Below are 27,925 nucleotides of genomic sequence, written 5' to 3'. Positions count from 1 at the left end.
TTGTTGTTCTGAACTTTTTATAAAAAAAACTAATTTCAATTGTAAAAAAAAAAAGAAAGAATTGTACCAGAACAAACATTTCCCCCTAAAACAAGCATACATACAGTATGCTTGTTTCCAGCATTGTCAACTACTTAGTAGTGTGTGTGTGTGTGTGTGTGTGTGTGTGTGTGTGTGTGTGTGTGTGTGTGTGTGTGTGTGTCCGATGCCATAAAAATACAATCAATCTGATCTTGCCGTGCAGTTTTAGCACACAAAAATATCATGGGAGAGAACAAAGACCATTACAATCCCAACAGGTTCTGAACTCTGGAAGTTCAACAGTTCAATGTGTCTGACTGTCTGTAGGGTATGCTGAACGCTTCTAGTGTTTCTGCCTTGAACTGATAGTTGTTTTTTGTTTGTTTTTTCTCCACATTTTTTAGTCATGGCCAATTCCACCCCGTTTGTATAGTGCCAGTCATTGTTGTTGGTCTGGAGGGTGTAGACAACCAACTCTCTTCCGATACACATGGAGTCACCTAGCCTGGGATCAGTACCATTTTCATGTCTCTGATCTGGTCGGGAGCGTAAATAACCTACAGTACGTCATGTTGTAGTCATCAGGCGGACAACAGGTTTGCCGGAACCACCAAACCGGAACCAGTATAGATTTCTTTTAACAACTGGTTTAAATTGGTATAATCGTTGTTTCTTTTGGTATAATAATCGTTTGGTATGTTAATCTTTTATTCTAACTCGTACCGTGACTAGTGAGAATAAACGAATTGATTCGCATTGAACCGGAACCAGCTCTCTTTTTTTCTTTCCCAAGCCTGAGGCAACACGGGGAATCAAACCCTCAAAAAGGTATTTGAACATGAAATGGTAGGAAAAGAAACACAATCACTTTATTTGTCCCTTGGCTTATGCTAAGGTCTTTAACAAAGGCCTCAAGGTAGAACTGCTCTCTGTGCAGCTCTGAATAAAATAATCTATACTACACAAGAATTACGGGTTCTTATGACATGATGGGTAGACAGTGACATTCAAGGATCCAAATCAAATGTTCTCCTTTAGACATAATGAGAAGAAACCACTTTGCTAGATGTGGCAAGAAAATGGTCAATACCTGGCCTGTTAAATCAAACTAAACCAGTTGACATGTATTAGAATATTTTCCTTTCTTGTCTGGTATGGTAGTCTGCAGGAAACAGAACATTATTATAAAAGAAAGAAATCATTATACGGACATGGATACTGTATGTAGGCCTATGTCTGTTAAAAATTGGAATAATAATTTTCGAAATTTAGAGTCATTTCAAGTCATATTTATACATCTACGTACATTCCTATCTACAGTATTTAACACAGCAAAGTAACACCAGTGAAATCCTCACTTCATAGAAGCACAAGGCACAACTATATTAATGAGGGACAGAGTCAACCCTTGCCGATAACCAGTCCATCACCTGGCCAATCACAATTCCCCCACACTCTTGTCCAATCCAAAAATCTCTCAGCACAACACAAAGACAGACACTCAACAGCTGAACCCAAACATGTAAGGCTCAATAAAGGAAAAGTAGACAACAGTTAAAGAAACAGACCCAAATCTCTCCCCTTTGACCCAAGTGTGGACTTTTGCACTTCCCTGCACTGATACAGTACGATATGCTAAAAAGTGACAATGGTCCAGGGGTTGACACAATGTTTCAAAAGCACTTGGCCGCCATCAAGCAAGTACAGGTCATGTCCTACTTGCCCAAAGGTCATGTTCACTTGCCCCCAAAACAACAATCTACAGATACAACTCTACAGAACGAAAATATGAGTGCTAAATCACTGCTCAGCTCACTGTTGCTTGCGGCAGGTAAGCATAGACTGATTCGAAACTAATGCCTTTTAATCACCATTTCTAGCTCAGATAATACACCGATACAAAAGGTTACTTCCCAGTCCCTACAAACACAAAATCCCACCTGCCTATAGAGAACAAAAAGAGGCACACAGTACATACTGTAACACCAAAGTGCATGCCCAGCAGATGTTCTTTGTGGGAGTGTGGTAAGTATGAGTAGTGGTTGGTACGTGCATAAACCCAACGCGCCAGGGCAGTGTCTTTAATAAGCCCTTTTCTGTTTCGGTTGTTGCATTGGTATTAATCTCTCGAGAACAGACTTCTATGCGCTGCAGGATGAAAAAGAACAAAACAGTAGAGGGCGCCGTTTCCCCCTTTCTTTGACGATGGCTAGCCAGATAGAGTCGCTACAGGTTTGCATATAGTACATATTTTCTACTTGCCCGTGCAATCGGGCAACCATTCGTGTCAACCCCTGGTCATGTTCTATTCTATTGCTTTTTAATTATTGGTGCAGCACTATAAACACAGCAGGTATGTACCCATTCATGATTGCCAAGGGCTTGGGCTTAGGCATAAGAAATGTCTACACAGTTGGAATAGGAGTTAAACCACTTGGTCAAAGAAGCCACCTTCACACACACACAAAGAAAACCTACAAAATGTGGGGAAAAAAGAAAAGGAAACAAAAAGAACAGACACAGAGGGAATGTCATTCCTCGTTTACAGGTGTTCATCCTGTCTCGTTGTGCATCTATGTATCCCGTCAGGAAGCAGCCAGCTGTGAACCTCGCAACATGGTGTCATCCGAGGGAGAAGGTTATTCTAGTTCCACCAAGAGGTCTCCCTCTCCCACCGTCTCCCCCGCTTTACAGTGGACACTCTTCACCTGGAGCGCGCGCACGCGCGCACACGCACACGCACACACACACACACACACACACACACACACACACACACACACACACACAGTTGAAATTCCTTTGTACAATGAGCAATGCTGGTTTCTTTTTCTTTTTTTTTTGAGTGGCGTCCATTTTTGGTCCACATTGGTATTTATGTATAACCTGGTAAACCAGCCAGTTGCGAGGGTGGTTTACGATAGCCTGGAACCAGACCAATCCACCTGGGCAAAAAAACTTGCCTGTGGTGGATATGGGTCTGGCCCCGCTCAATTGTGAATTAATTTTCTCACCCCAAAGAGTTGGGTGACCAATCAGGGCTCAGCATTGGTCTGGTCGAACTAATTGTGTCCAGAGTCATTTTTTTTAACACACCCCTTGGAATGAAATGAAAATTCTACCCCGTCCTTTTTTCCCCTCTACACCAAATATTTACCGAAAATGACAGATTGATATGCAAGCTCACAATGTGTCACACTGCAAGACGTTGTGAGCTTGTAGGTCTTGAGACGCAAGGGTTCATGTGGTTAAAGTGAACAGATGTTTGTTACAATTTATCTTTGAATACAGATCTTTGACACTTTTAGGCATACAGGTGACAAAGCAGAGATTATATATTACACCACACTATTTCTCTCTACACCAAATCTGTTCGCTGAAAATAGTCTTATAGCAAATGGCATAATAAACAATGGCTACTTTTAAATGAAAGATGGAGATACAACAGAAATTAACAGTATTAGATGGATACCTTAGCTGTCCTGGCAGCAGTCATGCTGTTCTGCATCTTCATGGCTTCAATCACACAAATCTCCTGTCCCCCGGCAACCTAGACACACACACACACACACACACACACACACACACACACACACACACACACACACACACACACACACACACACACACACACACACACACACACACACACACACACACACACACACACACACACACACACACACACACACACACACACACACACACACACACACACACACACACTCTTGTATGTATATCCTCATGGAGACATCAAAAACAAATGTGTAAAAAATACAATTTGTACATTTCCTTTTTTGCCGTTTTTGGCCCCTAACGCCAACCCACACACACTTGTATGTATATCCTCATGGAGACATCAAAAACAAATGTGTAAAAAATACAATTTGTACATTTCCTTTTTTGCCGTTTTTGGCCCCTAACGCCAACCCCTAAATGCCTAATTCTCCGAGCCCTGACTCCAACCGGAACCGGATCTTTTACCATGAGAATGACCCTTTGTTTGTCTGCTTTTACTATACATTTGTGGAACACATGTGGACAAACAGTGACAGTACACACTATCAATATAAATGCAATCTGTGTAATCATGCTTCTGCTTATATATATTTAACATAAGCATCAATGTTCAATGCTGTCCTTACTGTGTCTCCAGGCTTGACAGACACAGCGACCACAGTTCCCGGCATGGGTGAGCGCAGGATGCTGCTCGAGTCCTCTGGAACTTTCTCTGGCATGAAGGAGTTGAGCTCTGCAGCCCGCTTGGATAGGACACGTACTTTAAACTACAAACAAACACACACAGGACAGGTAAGACAAACGGACACACAGAGGTGCCTAACAATTGTCATATATTGGCATAGATTATAATGCCAACTGGGCTGAAATAGGGACTTCATATTTGATATCCCTCTATGCCGGACAGAAGCCGGCAGCGATGTATATGTATTTATATATGTATATGTATGTGTAAATATGCAGTAACAAATACCGCAAAGGAATGGGGACCAAATAATTAATATTATTTTATTATTATGCTCTCCCCATGACACTCCCCGGTATGGCAGGTGAACATGGCAGGTTTGGCAGCGACAGGGACCAGAGTAGTCATTGAAAATGACTAGAATGGTGAGTTGTTAAATACAAAAACAAAACAAGCAACTTCAAAATGTATTGGGAAGACATATATATAAAAAAAAAAAAAAGACAGGAGGGGGGCTTTAAAAAAGAAAAAACGGAAAGAAAGAATAACAGGCCCCGCAGGGATACCGACAAGCTGTCTTCCTTTAGCTTTGTGTCTAAAGATATAGGGATTGTCCCCCTTCTCCTCTAGCGGTAGAGTCCAGGGCCCCCCTGCTGGCTGAGTGCAGAAAAGTCTGCTTTTCCCACACATTCTCAGGAGTAACGGAAACAGGCGGGAGCAGTAAATTAGAGCTAACTTTAAAGGAGTGGACAAGGTAAGGATGCCATAGTAGATGTAGGGATGTTGAGACGGACAAGGACATGTGTCGATTCCATGACCTTTGAATTGTCCATGAATTTGGGACACAATTTAATGAATAACTAGATTTTCCTCCCATTTCACACTGGTCTTTGTCAGTCAGAACATCTCATGACCACTTTTGGTCTCAATTACATTTCTTAGGGATAAATGCCATCATAAGGAATTACACAACATGCTCATGCAGTAGACATGCACACCAACAGCACTCATACAAACACATCCCAACACAGCCGAACATCAGGAAGACATTAGCTTTGTGGCTCTGCAGGAGGGCTTTGAACATTGGCCTCGGAAGCAAGTAGACCATTTCCTGCACCACTGTGCCAAACTTCCTTATAATTGTTTGGTTGGTAGCCAGCTTCAACAATGTGTCTAGTAGATGGACAGCATCATGCATGTATGTTTCAAATGAAACTTTTCAATTGCCCGCTCACAGGAAAAAACTCCAGACCAACATGCAGGCCTCAGCATGTATGATTTAAACACGCCAGTAGCTTGCTCCCGTGCTTCCCCTTCACAGCTTTCCTACCACTGTCTCACTTATGTCTCCATCTTTGCTTTCTTGCTGTCTGTCTCTCCTACACTGTCTACTTCTTAGCATTCCTGCTGTCTCTCTGTCTCTCTCAAAAACTGATGAAAAGAAATTACTTAATTGATCCTTTGATGTGTTCTGCTCTGTGTCTTTTATGCCTTGCAACATCCACGTTTAGTTCTCCGTGTGGGACATATCAAAAAAGTTTAAGGTAAAGCACAATCTCACACACACACACACACACACACACACACACACACACACACACACACACACACACACACACACACACACACACACACACACACACACACACACACACACACACACACACACACTCTTACCGATGTACCAAGGTACTGTAACGTGATCTCTCCTGAAGCACTTCTGGATAAACACTGGAAAACAGGATAAAAAGAAATCACACGTCACTCATTTTGTTATACAACTCTGTATTCTTATTTCTTACTGAATGCAAAAATAGAAGCCCATAAGTCTAATAACAAAACCCCATGGTGGATACAGTGTGAACATGACATTTGTGTGTTACCTGCAGTATCCTGGTTGTGCCATTGATAGTGAGCGGCAGTAGAGGAGAAGCAAGGTTCCACTCCCCATCAACCTGTACACTACCTCCATCTACCTCCACCTAAACACACACAAATACAAAGAGATATATTTTACTGCACATTATACATATCATGCCATTTTGGTTGATTCCCTTGACTTAATACATTTACATAGATCTAAAACCACATAGACTGTGAATGTGTGTCAATGTGTGTGTGTGTGTGTGTGTGTGTGTGTGTGTGTGTGTGTGTGTGTGTGTGTGTGAGTGAGAGACTCACAGTATAGGCGTTTCCTGATCTATTAACAGACAGCATGTGGTGGTCATTCCCCAGTTCAACACACAGATCCCATTGATGCTGTTCCAGAGGAGCAGCGGACGCCCTGAAACACAGACACACACAAGCTCAGATCATATTTTCCATTTCCATGTGTGCCGAGACATAAAAGCTGGAAATTCAAGACAGGAACACAATGAGAGAAAGACCAAGTTAAAAGAACAAGCATTTGCAATTAAATTCAATTGGATTAAGAATTAAATGTTTTAATTGTTCTGATGCTCTGATGCATTTCTTCCCAAATGCATGTTTTATTTTTGTGAAGTGCATCTGAAAAAATATGTCAATGTGAGAATTTATAAATGTTGAACCTTTTGCACGCTCTACCTTTAGCTGTTTCAGGTTTATTTATTTTTGTTTTGAAGATAAGGAGCTTTATTTGACAAGTGAAAAAAACAGGCAGAAATGGGTCCATTTTACTTTTATGATACTGTAGGCACATTTTTACACTTACCGCGGGCTGCCCAGAAACTTTTGTGAGCGGAGCTGGGAGGCTACGTAGAGCGCTGCCGCTGAGGCCAGCAGCTCCCGGCGGCCTTCGGTCCCTAGCTGGAGGCCTTTGAACCCATCGGGGTAGACCTCTGGCAGGAAGTTGGTGCTGATGTCACCAGAGATGAAGCGTGGGTGGGTGATGATCTCTCTCAGTAGGGGGATGTTGTGGGTCACACCTGAGCAAGGAATACACTGAATAAGGATGTATGTTTGATATCTGTGTCCAAGTGTGTTTATGAACCGCTCTTGTATTATATTAGCACTATGTAAAGTCATGTGAGTACCTCTTATAACATAATTATCAAGGGCCTCTTCCATCTTGGCCAGGGCTTCAGCTCGTGTAGCACCATAGGTCACCAACTATGAGCACAGAGGGACACAATACTGCTGTTGAGACCTGCTTCCCCTTAGGTTAGTTTTGTTTTTTTACGCTATTATATTTCAATATTTGTATTTACAGTAAGCTTATAAGGTAGCACGCGAACTCAAAAGTACATTGACAATCAGATCTCAGGTGCTTAGTATGTAAAATTATAAATATGTTCCCCTAACATAATGTTGAAAAGTAATCACTTGATTTTACATAAAGGTGTGACCTTAGAAATCATGGGGTCATAGTAGATGCTGATGTCACTTCCTTCCTGGATGCCACTGTCCACACGAACCTGTCACACCGAGGACACACAGGAAAATGTGTATAGTTAAGGTGTATAATTATTTATTATTATTTCTGTTTAATACGTTACCATTGATTCATGGAATGATGTCTCATCTATCAAAATAAACTCTGGATGAGCATGAAAGAGAAAATCTAATCTTGTACATACAGAGGCAGTGCCACAAACACACTTACGTTGCTGATGTTGAGTGGTTCCTGATATTGGGACAGTCGTCCAATAGAGGGAAGACCAAAGGATTTGTATGGGTCCTGGCAGGGAGACAGAACAAGCACAGTCAAAGAGAAGTGATGCAAAAAGGTGAGAATACATGAAAACATGAAAATATAAAGACTTTTATAGACTATAAAAGTGTGCCCCTCGGAGCACAGGTCTAGAATATGAAAAATCTATTTTGACCACGCCTTCGGCCTGGCGGAGACATAAATATGGACAATATTCTAAAAGAAATAAAGTGTTACCTCAGCGTAAACACGGCTCTCAAAGGCCCAGCCATTGATGGGGATGTCCTCTTGTTTGTGCAGCAGAGGGTAACCTTTGGCAACACGGATCATCTGTTGGACCAGGTCCAAACCAGTAATACACTCAGTGATTGGATGCTCCACCTAGGAGTCAAAGGGTACAAATCCATGAAGTTTAGTTGAGTACAGTATGCCCTCCTCCCTCTCTTTAAAAGATACACACAAATATACACTTACGAACACACACAGAAACGTCTTAGTTTTGGGTAAATAAATTGACACCTGCCCAAAACATGAACACAACCACTAGAGCCCTCTTCACATGGGATCTGGTGATGTTTTGTAATTTGTAATATTCACAGACATTGTCAGTCACTTCTATTTTGTGTGATTCTGCCAGTAATTTGTCACGTAAATATTTCAATGCAAATGATCCAGGCCATGGGGTCACCAAAATGAGTAGGGCTGATCCTGTCCATCAGGTCCATTTGGTCGCAAACATGACATCTGGAAAACTATTACCTGGGTTGCTAGGGGATTTGCTGTGAATATTAAGGATGAATCCTTAAAACTTTGATGCCTTGCCTCTATTCGAGCACCACCGTTGACCAAAATATCCATGTGCACGCAATACTGTACATTTCAAGATTGCCATGAAACCAAAGCCGAGCATGTTCATTATTAATTGGATGATGAATCCTAACCATTTGAGTGACCCCATGAAATGTCCTCTAAACCATCTACCCAAATGCCAATTCTGGCAATAATGTTGCCAGGCCCGAGTTTCCCGTGTTATTTCAGTACCCCCAGACTGCCACTGCCCGAGTTTCCCAGTTTTTTTTTTTCTTCAAAAATGCCTAAAATGTATTAGGCATGATCGCAATCGCGAAATTGCATGTTTAGCCCCATAACAAACACATCTTTCAAAATGGCAGCCATCTTTGTTTACATTTGAAGACTTTGAAGGCTTCTATCTAGGGATGCCCCGATCACGTTTTTTTTCCTCCCGATCCGATACCGATTAAATATTATTGCCTCCGATTCGATCCCGATCTTTCCCGATCCGATCTTTTGGCAAGGCATTAAGAAAAAAAATTCTATTCATTCTATCACTTAGTGCAGCACTGAATCAACAAATTAAAAACAAAGCTTATGAGTAGTGTACCACAAAATAACCATGCAAACTAAATCAAATTAAGAGCAGAATAGTGCAATAAGAACATAATTCTATTACTTTTTTTTACAAAACGAAACAAAACAAAATATTACATTTAAATATCCTGTGTTGAACTAACTAACTAAACTAACTAAAATATGTCTAAAACCTCAGTAAACTTCTTCATAATCACATATAGGCCTATAACTGTTTCCAGCCACACGTCACAAATGTTGTTGTATGCCAGGGTTCCCCAATTAGTTTTCGCCAAGGGCCGAATTATGTCTAGGGTACCAAGCCGAGGGATTTTTTTTTCGATCACCGATCTTATAAAAATGACCATATCGGTGGCCGATCCGATCACGTGATCGGGCAACACTACTTCTATCTCATGAATGCCTGAACGGATTTCCAAGCGGATGCATGATCTAGGCATGGGCGTGCACGATCCGTGCACTAAAAATTGATCCGTGCACTAGAAATTTAGGAACGTGGCATCCTGGTACTTGGCGGCCATTTTGAAAAGGCACTGAATGAGTTAAATTGGACGTTCTGTTTTTTTGTGGCATGGGTAGTAGAAGGGGGCTAATCTCGCAACCTGGTGTACCAAAACAGTGCCGTTCTTGTGCATTGACCATTAGCATATGCAGATAGTGACGAATCCCGTTTTTTTCACTTTCCCAAAAATAAAATATAAGCTGTTTATTAGAGTTTTTGTGTCAACACAAGACATGGTTACAGCCCCGCAATGGGATCTCTAGACAGACAGACATTGCACTAGAATTTACTTTTTAGAACTTTGATTTTATACTTTACGTCAATGGGAGGTCAGATTGTTCCGAAACTTTACCAAAATATTGAGATGACTCAGTTCATATTACTGACATCATAAATGACAGCTTTTATTATTATTATTATTTCATTAATTGAGCAGCCCCTTTCAACCAACAACCCTAAAACAGACACACACACCCTGGATTCACACATTACCTGTAACCGTGTGTTCATCTCCAGGAAGTAGAAGTTTTTCTGTGAGTCCACTAGGAACTCTACAGTACCTGCTGAAGAGTACTGGACAGCCTTAGCTAGCTGCACAGCCTGTTCGCCCATAGCACGCCGGGTGGTGGGGTCCAGGAACGTACTGTCAAAACACAGCACACATTTCAACACCACAGCAAGTTGTTCTCAAACTCTTTCATGTAAAGGACCCCCAAATGTACCCAGAAGAACAGAACAGAGAGGGAAAACTAAACCCATAAAAAACAACTTTGTGCTTGAGACAAAAGCTCTGAAATGTCTGTTAACACACTAAAATAAAGTTTAACTTAACAGATTTAAATTACTTTGACTCAGTTATACTTTCAAGTTCCAACACGTGTTGCTAATCTGAGTAAAATTCTCTTCCAGGACTGTTGTATGGGGGAGGTTATCGTGTGCAATCTCTCCTCATTTCTATACAGTGTAAAATCCTTGGACTCATGTGCAGTGTATAGAAACCCAGACAGAAGCAGGGGTAAGTGAGAGGTTTACTGACCTCGGAGCCTCCTCCACCACCTTCTGGTTCCTTCTCTGGATAGAACACTCCCTCTCATTCAACCACAGAGCATTACCATGCTTATCAGCCAATACCTGCATACACACGCACACAAGTACACAAATATTTTTTTTCTGATGCTTGATATTGAACTAGGGTGACAACACACATTAGGTGTAATTGGAAACGTGTGTGAGTGTGCATGTGCATGCGTGCGTGCGTGCGTCTGTGTCTGTGTGTGTATGTGCAAGGGTGGGTGTGGTACCTGTATCTCTATGTGTCTGGGGTTGTCTATGAACTTCTCAATGAGCAATCTGTCATCTCCAAAGCTAGAGGCCGCCTCCTGAGATGAGAACCGAAAACCTTCCCTGAACACACAAGAGAGAGAGAGGGAGAGAGAGAGAGAGAGAGAGACAGACAGACATGAAAAACATGAAAGTGTAATTATAATAACGAGAAAGTATTATAAAGAGACATGAAGCTAGTGAGGTAGAATGTTGAAGAGAGAGTGGAAGGAGAGAGGATTGTATAGTCCTGTGAGAAGCAAAGAGAGAGGAGTAAGAACATAGTCAGTACTTTGTCTCTTCATCGTTCCAGGCAATCCTCATTCCTTTCCCGCCTCCTCCTGCAGACGCCTTGATCATCACTGGGTAACCTAGCAACAACACAAGCATATCACAGTATGGGAACCTAGCAACAACACAACCATCCTATCACTGGATAACATAGCAATAACACAAGCAAATGTCATTACTGGGTACCTAGCACAATACAGTTGTAGCAACAAAACAACCAGCTCCTCAGTGGAAACAACAACGCAACCCATCAATCAGTGTAACCTACCAACAACAATCTCTCATCACTGGGCGTCCTAGTTCTTGTGTTTCAAATCAAAGAACCTCTGCCCATCCCTAGTCGACCAAAAAACGTGATATGACCGCAATTTGTCTAAGTCAAATTGAGACAAACTTGGCTAATACCAACAGACTGTTTCAGTTTTGTACTTTTGTTTTTGTATCTCTGTTCTGTTCTTTCCTTGTGTAATGTACTCTATTGTTGCTTGTATTTATGTTATTATTTTGTGGTGACTGTGGATGAAAATGTGTACCATTGTACCAAGTCTGGTGTATTTACATTACATTAATATGTAAAGTCACAAGTCATGTGAAGTAATTAGGTAGTTTAAATGATCCAGTACTTAAATTGGTTATACATTTTTTTAATGGATAAACATCATCTGACGAAATGCAGTAGGAAACTGGGCCATATTGGATGAGAGAGGGTGGGCACAGTGTTGCTTTGAATTTTTTTGTAGTTGCCGACAGTGTGAACGCAGCATTGGAAATATTGTTGTGCAACAGCGCTGTGTAGGTCATGATCTTGGCACAAGCAAGTGGAAGCTGGTTGACATGGATTTGTAGCAACATTGTAGCAACATCCATAACTTGTCTTGCACAGAAGGATAGGGAATTTTTATGTCAGGCCACAAAGGAAGCTTCTGAAGCAGTGTGTGTGTACATGTGCATTGTGCATGCGTGTGTGTGTGTGTACGTGTGTGTTTTGATTCCTTTGTCCTTGTGTCCTGGCAAAATATAGGACACCACAGTTCACACATTGAGGAAACTAGGTAATGTAGTTTCACACACACACACACACACACACACACACACACACACACACACACACACACACACACACACACACACACACACACACACACACACACACACACACACACACACACACACACACACACACACACACACACACACACACACACACCTCTTTTTTAAGCCAATTCTTCATATTCGTTGGGTTATATCCATTAACCCTCCCCACACATATCTACAGTATGTTGCCGCTGCTATTGGACAATTGCACAGTGACAAAGATCGCCCTCTCTACTTGGCTTCCCTCCTCCTAAACATGGCCAATTGTGTTGATATAATGCTTGGACAACCTGGATGCACAGTGTCCTGTTTAGACATAATGTTTACTTACCAATCTCATTAGCGATCTTAACAGCATCTTCAACCGTCTGTGACAAAGGGAGAGTTATTGTTACACACGTGTCTCAACAATGCAGCCCTATAACTGAATTCTAATGGACTATGTTTACAAAGCATTGCAGGCTCTTTCCATGATAGTCTCTGAACAGGTAAAAGCTATTATACTTTCTCCCATGACTTAGAAATTAGATAAAGGAGATCCAGGACACAGTAAGGAAATCCCAATTAGTATATATATATTTTTGTTTACAGGAGTAGAAAATAAATCCAGTTTGTTTTCCAAAAAGTTACACTTTTTTGAATGCTCCGCTTGGCCGAAAAAAGTAAAAAAAAAAAAAAAAAGAATGTTATATACATAATGGTGGGCGTATTCTTTTTTTAAGACTGATAGTGTGAACATACTGTAGAAAGGCTATAGTTGAGTTAACAACACAAAAAGGCACCTCACAGTCACTTATATATTTAGAATCAAAAAAGAATTATAGATATACATTAATATTAAACATTCGGTCATTGTTTGGATATAAACATTTTTCTTGTCTTGAGACGTTCTGGCCACTAGAGGGCGTAGTTGGCTTTACTGAAAGATCAAAATCCCTAGCTAGCACCACATGGACAAGTCATTTGGAAGGCGCTCAGATCCAGCTACTCACATTGTGAGTATAATGTATAAAAAGGATAATGTTTCCCTTGAGGGATCAGGGATGATGTAGCCATGGATTACAGAAGCAGCCCATATGTGTCAAGATAAATATAGTACAGTGCATTTGTCATTTTTGTTGATCAGTGTTTACCAGGCGCTGCGCCGAGCCCCGCCCCCTACCCGGTGTGGCGCCAGCGGGCAGGGCATCCAGACAGACGGATACACCGGGTATTGCACAACTGGCCATCGATGGTGACTATTCTGCCCAACGAGCACCAGTCTGTGTTCTCCAACATTACTTCTGAGACACCTACATTCAATCACTCATCGCACACCCCCGGGCACAGGACTAGTTGGTGTTTATTTTCTGTACAGGATTGGTCTGAGCATTTCCATAATTCTGGATCGTTACGCCTCTGATACCAAGCAAAATGTGTAAGGTTTTAGCTTGGGGTTGTGTATCCATAAGTCATCTACACTCATTTAAGGTCAGATGTCACTGACACAGTGAAAGCTGTTGTAATGTTCCTTACCTTAACTTTTCGGACAAAATCACGTTTTCGTCGCAACCATTATGAGATTGTCAGAATCCTGATAGCCGTAAAAAGTCTGAAGCTTAATGACCCCGGTCAAAATGATACACTAATATAAATGTGAGTGAAGTTAGCAGTGAATTAATGTATGTGAATACCTCGACAACTCCATCAAAGCCTGGTATAGTGTTGACATTGGCAGCCTTGGCGATGAGCTTGCTCTCAATCTTATCCCCCATAGCCTGGATGGCGTGAGTGTCTGGGCCGATGAACGCCACCCCCTCTGCCGCCTCAAACACACAAAAGTACAATATTAGCGCTAAACGTTAAACACATGAACCCTGATAGGTGAGCATTCAGCAAAAGTAGGCAAACAAAAAAGCACATCTACAAGCTCACAACGCCTTGTGAACTTGTAGATTGACTATTTCTGCCTGAAGAGATTAGAAGGGGGGGGGTACACACCCCTGGGGGACCCTAGTCAAGAAGGCTTTAAGACTTAAAGGGATATTTCACTTTCAAAAAAACTTTTTGTCATTTTATCGTCTAATCAGGCTCTTGGGAACACCCAGGACAGTTTTTGAATTTCTTCATTCATTATTTAGATATTCGATAATTCATTTCCCTCCTTCCAGGAAAAAAACACGGCCTGCTCACGTATTCAGAGGGTGTCAGGAGTCACCAGAAAAAAAGGACAGTTGTTTTCATTGAGGGGGGAAAATGGGGGGAAATGAATGATCAAATATCTAAATACTGAATGAAGACATTCAATAACTGTTCAGTGTGTTCCCAAAAGCCTGATTAGACGATAAAATAACCAAACGTTTTTTTCAAAGTGGAATATCCCTTTAACACATTAAAACCGTGAAAGCATCTTTCATTTACATTTGTGCATTGGCTCCTCAAAAATAGCACATTATATACATATTATGCAAGCACCGCTTGTACCGGTATGTTTTATTTTTATTTTTTATGAATTTGTCATATGAAAATAGTTTTGGATTTAAAAGTCATTTTTATTATCAGCCTCAGGTTTTAATGGGTAAACCACTTCTTTTTTTTTTTGCTTAATAAGTGAAAGTGACCACTGAGCAGGTAGGGCGTCAGCGTCTTTGTGGTTGTTGAAGGATTCACTGCTGCTGATACACTTCATCATCCAAAGATATACATGCACCATAAAGATATACATGTTTCTTTTCTGTTTTTATATGGGGAATATTCAAGGAAGAGTTTAATTTGGTATTACCTGAGGGCAAAAGACACTGTCACACACACACTCTCTCGCAGTCAGAAATATACCCTCAGGGAGGCAATGACTAATTAGAGATCACATACATTTGCATGTTTAACTACATTAGTATGGCCTCTGGAGATACGGGTTGACAGGAAAACTACTCTACTAATCTAAAGATTCTGTCTGCAACTCCTCATTCTGATCAAAATATCTTTATAGCAGTCTGTCAAATCACCTATCTATTAAAATGCACAAAAAGGCATTTTACTAAAGCTTCCATTTGGGTTTTTGTATTATTGTTTTTGGTGGGATAAAACTTTCTTACTGTTGTTGTAATGGTCTTGCTGGAGGCCAATTGCAAGCCAGTTGAGTGTGCTGTTGCTATGCAGATTGGATCCCGGCTTAGTGCTAATATAGCCCCATTAAAGTGAATGGAGCCAGCAGTTCCCATACAGGACAATAGACAGCAAACATCTGACCACCGTTACTGATGCATTCAGGAAATGTGAAAAATAAGGCAAGCTGGGGAGAAAAGGTCCTAGCCTGAGGGGAGAGATCTAAGCACTACCTAGTTACATCAAACAATCAATCTGTAATAAAGATAACATCAGATGTATGAAAATAGCCCTTTCAGTCTTATGCTGCTATACCTGCAATATTATTTGCTAAATTAGCAGCAGTTCACCTTTTCTGTGGCCAACAGATTTAGAATAAACTTTTAGAAATTGCTGACAAACAGGACAAAAAAATAAAACAAAACATTAACTATATGTATTCTTATTTTAACATAAAAAGTCCCCACAAAGGCATAAAGAAAATGTTAGTGAAACAATCATTTACAGTTTAACTTAATCTGAAATTAGAGATTTGCAAATTTGCAAGATTTGTAAAGGCCAATGTCAGCTACTTATAATGTTATATGGCCTGTCCCTTACACAAACACACATACGGTACCCCACCTTTTACATTGTAGAAGGTGGAGTGTGTGTGTTTTTGTCAGGGACAGTGATGTTGTGAATTTTCACAATTTAATCACAATTAAACCGTCTGAGCTGCCAATCTATCAGCCACAAACACTCACTCTGACACACAGACACAGTGTGCCACCATTGTACAAGGTGCAAACAGCTGCTGGGTATTGACAATCACCCTGATGGGAGTGTTATGTTAGTGCTGGCTGTTGTATGGCTGTTTACGCTGTTTACTTAGGCTAGAAAAGACACTTTGACAATGGATGGTACCAGTGGATCTGGGCAAAGTATGCTGTACTTGAGAATGCTCCACACTGTGATTTACAGACTCTTTCATGGCACTGTAATCCAGGATTTATAGCAAATGTATTCATTTCAAGTTTCAACTTTCGTGAATTGCCATACTGGCACTTTGAAATAGTTCTCAGAATGCTCAAGAAGTCTCTGAGAAATGTTGTTTTAATGCAATTTGTATTTGAACAGTTACATTTAATGTCCTTGATTTCTTCCATTAATGATTTACAGTTGTTTTTCACACACGCAATTCAATCAATCAAGCATGCAGGGCATGCACGATGCAATGTGCCTGCACTACCAACTGCAACTTTTACCATCACCTCTGGCCTTGCCACTATTACCTCCTGTGTAATAAACAAGGCATGGCATTACCTTCTGTGTACATAATCAAACAAGTGCAACAATTCACATGTATTTATTCAAGTCTAAATACGTTTAGGCATATTCTCTATACTGCATGTAGTTTCTATCTATATCTTTACATTAACATACATTTAAAACTGTAAATAACGATTTAATATGCCATTTAGTGTAAAGCAGTAAATGCACCAACCTCACCAAGACAAGTTGTTGATGAGTTGAATACATAGGATCACAATGGAAACAAGTCCTCAGGAGTTTATTTTTTTTGTCTTGTCCTTTTAGCCTAAATGTCTTACTGTGCTGTATACATTTATGAATAATAAAGTATTCAAACAATCAATCAAAAAGGTTCCTTGTATGTTCAAACATACCTGGCATTAAAATAATTCAGTTTCAGACTCCCCCTTTGCTTAAACAGGGGAGTAGCATGCTTATTTCTGGATTAAATTTTAATTGTGTTTCAAGTTGAGAGATGCGTTTCCACCAGGTTTCCATACAGGCCTTTCGGGACCCAAATAATATATAATACTGCATTAAATGTGAGACTTGCTTTAAAATTAAAATCATTCTCAAATACCACAACTAAACCTCAACCTTTTTTATTCATTTTGTCGGTGCATCAATAGTGCCCCCCACCCCCGCGCCATCCTTCTTGCTCTATTCACCTTCAGGCTCTTTCTCATGCTAAGAGGGTCCTTACCCCCAATTTACCCCCGACACACACACACACACACACACACACTCACCCCTACCCCTTCTAGCCCAGGGCCATGCATATGGCCCCGGGGAGCGTTTGCAATGCATAAAGCTGCACTAACTGTTTCCCCACTGTCTGACACACAGGGGGCCCCATTCAACTGCTAATGTTATGACATCTCCGTTTCCACACACACAGAAGGCCCTTGATGGTCCATTCATACACTCTTTTACACACACGCACACAGAAACAATGAAAATTGATGGCCAATTCACTGACCTGTCCTGTTATACATAGCCTTCGACTGTACATAGCCCAAGTTGTAAAGCAAAGTGAGAAAACATTGTGCACAGGACGTGTGATTAGCATTATGAGTTGAACTTCTCATGAATGCCTAAACTGGCCTCCCTTTTTGAACACTACTGTACGGCAATTTCACAACAGAAAATTATGACTTTTAAAAGAATCAGCAGCAAATCCATGATACACTACCCGAAACAGCAGATGGAAAATAGTAACTGATAAGTTATAACTTGAGTGTCATATTGGGCTTTAACCACTTAAACCCTCTATTCTTACAAGAATAATGCTTTGTTTACCTGCGTCAGCTCTGTTGGTCCACTCTTTTCCCCCTTCTACACCAAATCTCTTTGCCGAAAATAGCTTATCTACTAGCTCAAAACGCATCACATTGTGAGCTTGTAGACCATAATAGAGATTTTAGGTTCAACATGGTTAATGTTTGAATTTGAATCCTAGAAAGTCTCTCTCTCACATAATGCATGTATGGCTAGTTTATTAATTGAAACATAATCATATCAAGTGAATATATGTGGATGTTGTCCACTTTCTAAATCAATATCAATAACTTCTATCCATTCCATATGGGTGGAGAGTAGAGATTCAACTAATCTTTTAGTGAACAGCAACAAAATGACTTGAGTCACTGAAATTAACGATAATTCTCACAAATAGGCCCATGGCAAAATTGTAGGCCAGCATTTCTTACCCTAAGATTCCCCATAAACTCTACTTCCAAAAACATCTGCACTACATTTCAATCCTAAGCTTTTCGTTTTATAACCCAGAGTGCTTTTATTCTGAAAAAATAAGTTGAGCTGCAAGGGTAGGGTGACCATATATTCAGCCGCTCAAACCGGGACGCAAACCACTGTTGCCTAAAACCGGGACCCAAAAGCAATGTGTACGTTACCGCGCATGCACATGGCCATTCTCTAACGTTTGTGCACGCGCACATACACGCAGGGTTGCATACAGGCAGTGAGTGCTTGTTTTCTGATTGGTTAGGTGAGCATGTTTTCATGAAAAGAACATGATAAATGTCTATGCAACCACTGAAAACAGCTACTATTATTTTAATTCTGGCAAAAACCGGGACAATTTTGTAGTGAATGTTGAAAAATAGGACATTAGTGTTTGAGATATTTAACCGAGACACGCAGCTTGAAAACGGGACAGTCCCAGCCAACTGGGACGTCTGGTCACCCTATGCAAGGGTCCAATGTGTTACACGTTTTCTTGGACTGGGTTTCAATCAACAACATTACAGGCAATAGTTTAGATCTCCTTTTCACTTTGTGACAGAAGTGTGTTCAACATGTCAGGATCATCTTCACTAGTTTTTACCCAGGAGTTTGCTGCATTATGGACTGAACCCTCAATGTCATACTCATTCTGTGTTTGCTTCTAAAATTACCTGTGACTATATAGTCAAATTTCAATGTGTTGTAGACACACATTCACTCATTATTATAATATCAGGCTGGTGTTGACTTCAATCCAACATCATTTGAGGTTATGTTTGTGTGTTTCTCTCTCTGAATATAGAGATCTAGTGTCTTATCAGCAGCCTTTTGGCAGCAGATCTTTGTTTTAAAGCTATCAAGTCCTTCACCTTGACGACCATTCACACCTTTAACAGACTTCACATCACAGAGGGAGGCCAGAAAGATTGAGCAAGATACCAGAGTAAGAAAGGGGGTCTAATTAGGAGTGTTTTAAGCCCCGTTTTCATAGAGCAAAACTTCTGGAAGTTTTTTCCAAAATTACGGCAATTTTGAAATTCACGCCATGTGAAAACGGCCACCTATTTTGTGTGCCGGAAGTTTTGGTGCCCCAAACGTGACGTGAAAATACCTAGTAATTTTCGCTGAAAGTACCGTGACAATACACATTTCCCTCCAGTGAAAACGCATGCTGCGAATTTGCCGTTTTTTTTACAACCAGGTGCATGAAAGGAGCCAGTTAACAGTTTAAAACATTGTATCTGGGATTGAAAACGACCTGAATGTAAAGGAATATATAGAAATAAAGTAGGTCTACAGCTTCACCTTGTATAGGGGATTAATTATTTAGGCTAGAATCGCATTGACAAACACAGCAGAAGTCTCTTTCTTTCTCTGGTCATCCATCGTTTATGGTGCTGCGTGAAGAAAAGAAAAACACAGCTAATAATCTATAAGCCCACAAGTGCAACACGTTGCATCATGCAGCGATCCTTTCTGAACCTTATGTGTTTTTGCATGAAGAATATGTCTTGTAACTTGTTAAATCCATTTGAAGGGTTCAGGAACCGTTCAGGCCGGGTGAGAGAGAAAAAGAAAGACAGAAGCGAAGACTCGAAGCACCCGTTACGGCTGCTCAACAAGCAGTGAGACTGTATGGCGTGTTGCCATGCCTGCTACTTATAAGCGACTATGGGCTTGATTTCCGTAAAGTTGCTTATATATAATTTGATAGTTTCTGGTTGCGTTTTATTTGTTGTAAGCTTCTAGATCACTTTTCAAGTAGCTGATGCGGCGATGCGTTTAGTTTTAAAGTGCTCTTGTGGCCTAGATAATATCACTTTTTGGGCTTATTTTCGTACACCTGGTTGCTTATTTCTCTCGCAAAGTCTGGCAACACGGACTTATACCGTGACAATGGTTTTAGTGAAAACGATGTATTTTATGGCAATGCCTGCATTTTTGCTCATGTGAAAACACCCAAAAAACAAAACTCCCGGCAGGTTGAAAATTATTATGCTAATTATTTTGCAGGAAAAATTCCGGAACTGTAGTGAAAACATGCCTTTAGTTGCTTACCAGTCTCTTGGCAAATTCTTTATTTTCAGAGAGAAAGCCATATCCAGGGTGAACCTAAAGAGAGGGGGAGAGAGCGAGGCCCTCATCAGTGCATTTGTTTTAGATTTGAACACAGAATTACTTCTTTCATCTCACTGCTTAATAGACCAGGGGTTCTCAAACCTTTTTAGGCCGTGACCCCCAAAATAAACATATATGAACTGGGGACCCCCACCCTGACAAGCACTTGGAATTGTAGGTATTACATTTAATGTGACTCGGTTCCACAGATAAATATTATGAAAATAGCAGATCTACATGTAGATCTGCTATTGTCACAATGTCCGCCTCTTGCTTACTTAATATTTGACAGTTTGGTATTAAAACGGTCTTGAAAATCCTTAAATTGTCACTTTATAAATGTGCAGATACCCTGTATAGACTTATGTTGGTTTGTTTACCGTTGAGTGAGACATATATTTTTTTACATTAAGCTAATCATCTGGGGAACGCACAAAATAATTTGCAGACCCGACTTGGGGTCCCGATCCCAAGTTTGAGAACCTCTGGTTTAGACCCTAATTTCTTCAATTTATTTTTCTCTTCTTCTACTCCCCTGTAGTCCAGCCTTAAGTTTACCAGCCAGGTACCAGAGACAACATTGAAACCTGAAACCCTTCAGACACTTCTTTCCTTCCATTGAACGCCTCTCTCATTCCTGCTCTCCTTACATTGCATTTCAACAGCTGCTACACTGACAAATCTAAACATATTTCTGTTAGAAGTCTCTGCTTGTAAGACCTTTACCATGGTTTTACACATTTTGCTGCCTCAGGCTGGTAGCAATGCTGGCTAGTTAATGGTAAACCAACCATGAGTGTCCAGAGAGCCAAATAAATACAGTGTATTCCACTGGTGGGACTTCCTCTTGGCCTCTATACTATAGGGTCATAGGTAAACCAAGAACCTAGCGTCAGTAAAAACAGTAAAATATCTAAAACTATACAGTAGGATGCCAAGTCAACAAATTAACCTGGCATGTCTAAATAACATGCGATCTACTATTAAAACCTTTGCATACGACTGCATGGTGGGCAAGGCTAGGTCCACCCATCCCAGCGAGTCATCTCATTTTCTAACCTGTAACCAATGGGGATCCTAATTAACTAAACTAAACTCACAGTGTGATCTCATTTAATGCATTAATGCCTTTTTCTCCAGCACACGTTAACCACTTAAACACCAAGTTCCCCTCCTTTCTCCCCTCACCAAAACGTTTTTTTTGCCAAGTGCTATATTGTGACATTCCCCAGAATAGGGTTGTGAGGGTTCATATGATTAATTCACCTCTAAAAACGTCTGCCAAAACGTTGTTTTATTTTACACTGCGTCCCATTATAAAATGTTGACACTTTAGCTACCAGTGTGTGAAGCCACCTTCTTGTCTCTTGAAGAGAGACCACTATTTAGTTAATTCATCTCCAAGCAGAGAATCCATTCCCATGAGAAGACGATTTTTTTGTTATGATTCATTCATAATATTGCAATGCCCCTTTAAATAACATGCTTGTACATCAAACTGTCGCACTTAGGACTCAATTGGGTTTCCCTGCATTTAAAAAAAGATTCTGCCTGATTACAATTTACAATTTAGGCATTTGGCAGATGCTTTTAATCCAGAGCGATTTACAATAAGCAAGGTAGTACATAAATTACTATTTCATCATTGTCTTGCAGATTCATGTGGTCCATCAATCAAAATTGCAACTAAGTTGTTGTAATTGATGGATGCGTCGTTTCATTTCAATACGCGGGAGCCATGATATTCATGTGCAGAATTCTGGACAGATGGATGCATTAAGAAGAGATGCTGTGTGCTTACAGCCTGGGCTCCGGTGGATCTGACAGCATCCATGATGGCGTCCATGTTGAGGTAGCTCTTGTTGGTGGGAGCAGGACCAACGCACACAGCCTCGTCAGCCATCTTTGTATGGACCTAGAATCCAACATATACAGTAAACACCTCACTGTATTGAAATTCTATCACACATGTACACCATCTCAACAGTTAAGAGTACAATATCAGAATCTGTCTTCACATAGGCTATTTATTGAATGTGTGTGTAACTAGTATTAAACAAATGTACAGTTGGCTTAGTAATTCATTATGTCCACCTTGGAATGTATGTTTTTTTTTCTGATTATAACCGCTCACCAACTGTGTGGGCTAGTGGTGTCACTCACACACTCACACACTCACACACACACACACACACACACACACACACACACACACACACACACACACACACACACACACACACACACACACACCCCCCACGCTGGGTGAGTGACAGACTTTGTCACCACGAGGATAAATCCTCATTAACATAAACATCTGGAACAACAAGGTTGCAAAGTTTGTTTGTGAGTGTATGGGGGGAGGGGGAGGGCTACCGAACCGTTCTCTGGGTCTTTAGGGAGGCCTTTCCATACATGTGTGAAAAGGAGGAGGTACTTAGCCGGCCCCACTTACTATTCCAACTTTGCATTTCTGTCTTCAAGACAGATTTGCAAAGACAAATGTTGCCATAATCTGTATGTTCATCATGTGGGGAAGAACAAAGCATGTGAAAAATAAGTAAAGATAATAAATAAAATGTTGTGATAATGGCAGATTTCAGGTAGGTCCTTTTTCCACTCAGACAGAGAACATTTTTGGTGCCATTTAAGGAAAGAGCAAGATAACAAGACTCGACTCACAGCACTAGAGTCTACGTCGCTGTGTACAGCCACCGTCTTAATCCCCATCTTCTTACATGTCTTCATGACCTGATTGAATGAACCATAAATACAAAACTAAATGTTAAACACTAGACATTGTTGTAGGATCAACACCATAGAACCATGGACAGAAGAAAACAAAACTAACTTGCCGTTTTTCTGGACGTTAAAGGACAAAATATCGAGAAAGGTTAATAAAAGATATCATACTAGAAGTTTCATATCTCAGAAGTGTATTTTACACTGGAGTTCTTTAGCACAAAACACCACTTGTTACAATAATTTGCAACATTATTGTGGTCAATATGCTGCAGTCATAGTACTGTCTGAGCCAGTCTCACCCTGCAGGCAATCTCCCCTCTGTTGGCTATCAGGATTTTATCAAAGGTCTGTGGAAGGAGAAAACACACAGATTAGCTCTGCAACACATTTCATGTTTTTAATGACACTGAAGAATGTTTTAACAAATGGAAAATCTAAAAATAAAGCCATTCAAAATTTAAATTGTCTTGTATTTATGTATGATAATACTGTATTCCCAAAGCTGTGAATAGACGTTGACATGACATGCTTTTCTGAGCCTTTATTTGACAGTAGTAATGTGTTGTTCACGGGTTCATAAGAACAAATCACAAGAATGAATCATGAACGATTCGTTCATTTCCTTAAACTGTTACGTTCACGCTTTTGCTTTTCGTCCCCTCCCCCTAATAGCCCTCGGCAGACAGGACGGGAGGGCAGGCTGTACGCGCGACGTGATAAAAAAAACTCCCGTAATAGTTTTCAAGGGACAATCGCGCTACTGAATGGTGAACGTGAACGAATCATTGCCATGAACGAAATGATTCATTTACTGAAATTAACGGTTTTGCCCACTACTATTTGACAGGTACAGTGGAGAGACAGAAACACAGTTAATTACATTCAGAGAGTGTAACAGGGGCAGATCTACAGGTGGGCTTGGAAAAGATAAAAAAAACTTTAGGCACATCTAGATTTTTCAGTGATTAGATACGCTCTGCATCCACCACTGGAATACAAATGGAACTACCTGCAGTGCACACTTGTGATATCCTTTTAGCATAACCTTTGTAATACATGTACTGTTAACAAACCTGCTAATACAGTATTCAATCAATCAAAACACACTCTGAGTTCACTCAGGATTTACAGTGCAGCTGCCCCCCCCTCTGTGTCCTCGATAACCACCAGAGGCTACAGAGCTTTTAGCTCAAGGGGGAACTCGGGTTAAGGAGGTGAAATCTTGTTTACGCTGAGTTTTAGGGGAAATGAGGGTTTCCTGGGATCATTAAGAAAACAGAGAAAGAGGGCAGATAATAAGAAAGAAACAAAAGAGCCTCACAGAGTGGCCGTCTGGCAGGCTTAACGTTCCCGGTTCGATCCCTGGCTCCTCCTGACTTCAGTTTAATGTGTCCTTGAACAAGACACTGACCCCACAGATTCTCCCTATTGCCTTGCATAGTTGCCTCCACCATATTTTCAGCCGCTCAAACCGGGACGCAAACCACTGTTGCCTAAAACCGGGACCCTCAAAGCAATGCGCACGTTACTGCGCGCGCCCATTCTCTAATGTTCATGCGCGCGCACATAAGCACCTTCGGGTTGCATACAGGCAGTGAGTGATTGACAAACACCCTCAGCGTTTATGTATTTGTTCATGTTTTCTGATTGGTTAGGTGAACATGTGAGCATATTTACATGAAAAGAACATGATAAATGTCTATGCAACCACTGAAGACAGCTACTATTATTTTAATTCTGCCGAAAACCGGGACAATTTTGTAGTATTGGTTCATTTTTTCTGATTGTTTAGGTGAACATGTGAACATGTTTACATGAAAAGAACATGATAAATGTCTATGCAACCACTGAAGACAGCTACTATTATTTTAATTCTGCCGAAAACCGGGACAATTTTGTAGTAAATGTTGAAAACCGGGACATATTAGTGTTTTAGAGATATTTGTCGGGACACCTGGAGACGCAGCTTGAAAACGGGACAGTCCCAGCCAAACCGGGACGTCTGGTCACCCTAATAAAGGGCAAAGGCGCTATAGACAGGCAGACTATTTACGATTTAAACAATCAGAGCAAAGCCATACCTTCTCATTGGAGTCATAGACGGTGGAGTAGTGTGCCCTGCCTGCCACCACACAGTATTTGGAGTGGAATGAGGCATGCTGCAAAACACAAAGTCAAGGGTGGCAATATTTTCAACACTCCAAACTGGGACCCAAGAAAGAATGTGCACTTTTGTACACGCACAGATGTGTGCATCAGACACGCAATCAAACCAATGCATTGTTTTCTGATTGGTTAGGTGTGTGCATGTACATGAACAGAACATGATACGTATACAATTGCTGAAAACAACTATTATCATTTTAATTGTGGCAAAAACCAGGACATTTTGGTAGCGAATCTTGAAACCCTGGACATTTTAGTCTTTCACAGATATTGTTGGGACTCAGAACACACAGCTTGAAACTGGACATCAGTGTTGTAAAGTAACTAAGTACATTTAATTAAGTACTGTACTTAAGTACAGTTTTGAGGTATTTGTACTTTACTTGAGTATTTCCAATTTCCAATACTTTAGTAGAAGTAGTGAAGTACTTTTACTTCACTAAATCTCAAATCCAAATATTGTACTTTTACTCCACTAACTTGTTTTGGAAAACTTTAGTTACTAGTTACTTTTCAGATATAAATTATAATATTATAAAACATACATTAACGACTTTAGGCCTTACTTTATACCTACGCAATTTGAAAATAGCCGATCTACAAGCTCACAACGTGACGCTTCACGACACGTTGTGAGCTTGCAGATCTGCTATTTTAAAACATTTCTTTACTTTTTGATGCCAAAACGTTCATACTTTTACTCAAGTACATTTTGAATTCCGTACCAGAGTATTTCTATATTGCAGTATTGATAATTTTACTAAAGTAAAAAAAAATTGTACTTTTTCCACCACTGCCACCACATTGCCAATGTCCGGCAGTATATTATGGTCAACCTATCCAAAACATAACTTCCATCTCAGCAACTTCTGTCCAACTTCAAGCCCAGTATTATCTATGTACTACACATTACAAAAATGATTAATCAGCAGACTTTTACACTTGCAATACCTAACCCTGATATGTGATGTCTGTGCTGCCAAATGGAGCAAACACTTATTTCAAGAAAATATCAAATGATAAAATTGTTGCTGCCTAACACCTCCAAACAACCCACATATTAGTGTGTATTGGCCAGTGTGCTCACTCAGTGCTATATAACATGCTCAATAAAATCATGTTTAGGTGCAATTACTCAATGGTCTACTCTATATAAGGTTTTGTGCTGGGTACTAAATATGTCAGATTTGTGTATGTTGTGTAATTTTATCCCAACAAAACCCTACAAGTCATGTTCAAGAAGCGTAGCCTATATGATTGATTGATTGATTGAAGGCTTTATTAGAAGTTTGCATAGGAAAATGTACAGATTCATGACGGTACAGTTCACTGGTACAAGGTCTACTAAAAGGAGATCCATGAAAAGACTAAGCTTATTTCAACAGGAAACCATTAAAGCATCTCATATAACATTGAATGACAGACAAATAGAACACAGTACTATGCAGTAGATATGTAAAGAAAAAAAGAAAACAGTAGGTCTATACAATCAGTAAGTACAGTATATACAATATATACAAGGAAGGGGCAGGTAACAGTAAGTCTAAACAATCAGTATGTACAGTATATACAAGGAAGGGGCAGGGAGGGTAGGGTTGGGTCCTTGTACAACAATAAGACAGATGTATTCATTTGTGGATATGGATCCTTGTACCCTATATGTCAAGTTGACTTACTAAATTGTGCAATAAAGCTTTCAGAAATCTATTACATCTACGAAATCATGACTGGCTAGCAGACTTTATTTTTGATGTGTTATGGTTTCAAAGCATATAGAATACCGTACCTTGAGTAAGCACTATGGTAATGGTTAATGGTAAAGACGCTTTGACATTGACAGCAACAGCCAGAATAGTATCAACTACCATACGTGTTATTAGTTGTTATAACGCATGTTATATACACCACAAATATTAACATAACTATATCTTTCTAAGAAGAATACAACTAACGTTACCCTCCTCCACGCCGTGGTTAAGAGTAACGTGCAGTTAACTGATGCTATGGCTGCTAATGTTGACATTGTGTGAGCAAGCCAAGGACAACTATTAACCTTAATAATTTCAGTAACTGTGTCATAAGCGAAGTAAAAATGTGCACCGCAGCGCTAGAGTCCCAGCTGTCTACTGTTGTGGCCGTGGTCTCACCTTAACGGCAGACAGAAGTCTTTGCAGAGACAGAGCCGCCATGTACGCCGCCATGCTGGATGAACTGACTACGTGACCGCGACGTGATGACGTCAGGAGGGGTGTCTCTCCTCTTTTTCCAATCACGAGAAGAATGGGAGTGTGTGTGTGTGTGTGTGTGTGTGTGTGTGTGT

General features: G+C 40.4%; 1 protein-coding gene across 1 annotated transcript; it reads right to left on the bottom strand.

The window, feature by feature from the left end:
- Positions 1 to 102: 102 nt before the first annotated feature.
- Positions 103 to 27,818, bottom strand: pcca (propionyl-CoA carboxylase subunit alpha). Its single transcript, XM_080739945.1, has 23 exons — positions 27,753 to 27,818; positions 25,521 to 25,598; positions 23,739 to 23,786; positions 23,377 to 23,445; positions 22,496 to 22,609; positions 20,635 to 20,688; positions 14,127 to 14,258; positions 12,785 to 12,821; positions 11,360 to 11,438; positions 11,049 to 11,151; positions 10,784 to 10,878; positions 10,240 to 10,390; positions 8,094 to 8,237; positions 7,809 to 7,883; positions 7,552 to 7,620; positions 7,240 to 7,315; positions 6,918 to 7,131; positions 6,407 to 6,509; positions 6,109 to 6,207; positions 5,903 to 5,956; positions 4,167 to 4,307; positions 3,494 to 3,571; positions 103 to 2,729 (listed from the first exon to the last, which is right to left on the bottom strand). Exons 1-23 carry the CDS (start codon positions 27,804 to 27,806, stop codon positions 2,661 to 2,663), a joined length of 2,136 nt encoding a protein of 711 aa, XP_080596071.1. The 5' UTR covers positions 27,807 to 27,818; the 3' UTR covers positions 103 to 2,660.
- Positions 27,819 to 27,925: the final 107 nt, after the last annotated feature.

This window comes from Nannobrachium achirus, assembly GCF_963921795.1.
Source record: "Nannobrachium achirus genome assembly, chromosome: 13".
Classification (NCBI taxonomy): Eukaryota; Metazoa; Chordata; class Actinopteri; order Myctophiformes; family Myctophidae; genus Nannobrachium; species Nannobrachium achirus.
The sequence above is the reverse complement of the archived record's forward strand: the minus strand, read 5'-3'. Positions and strand labels throughout refer to the sequence as shown.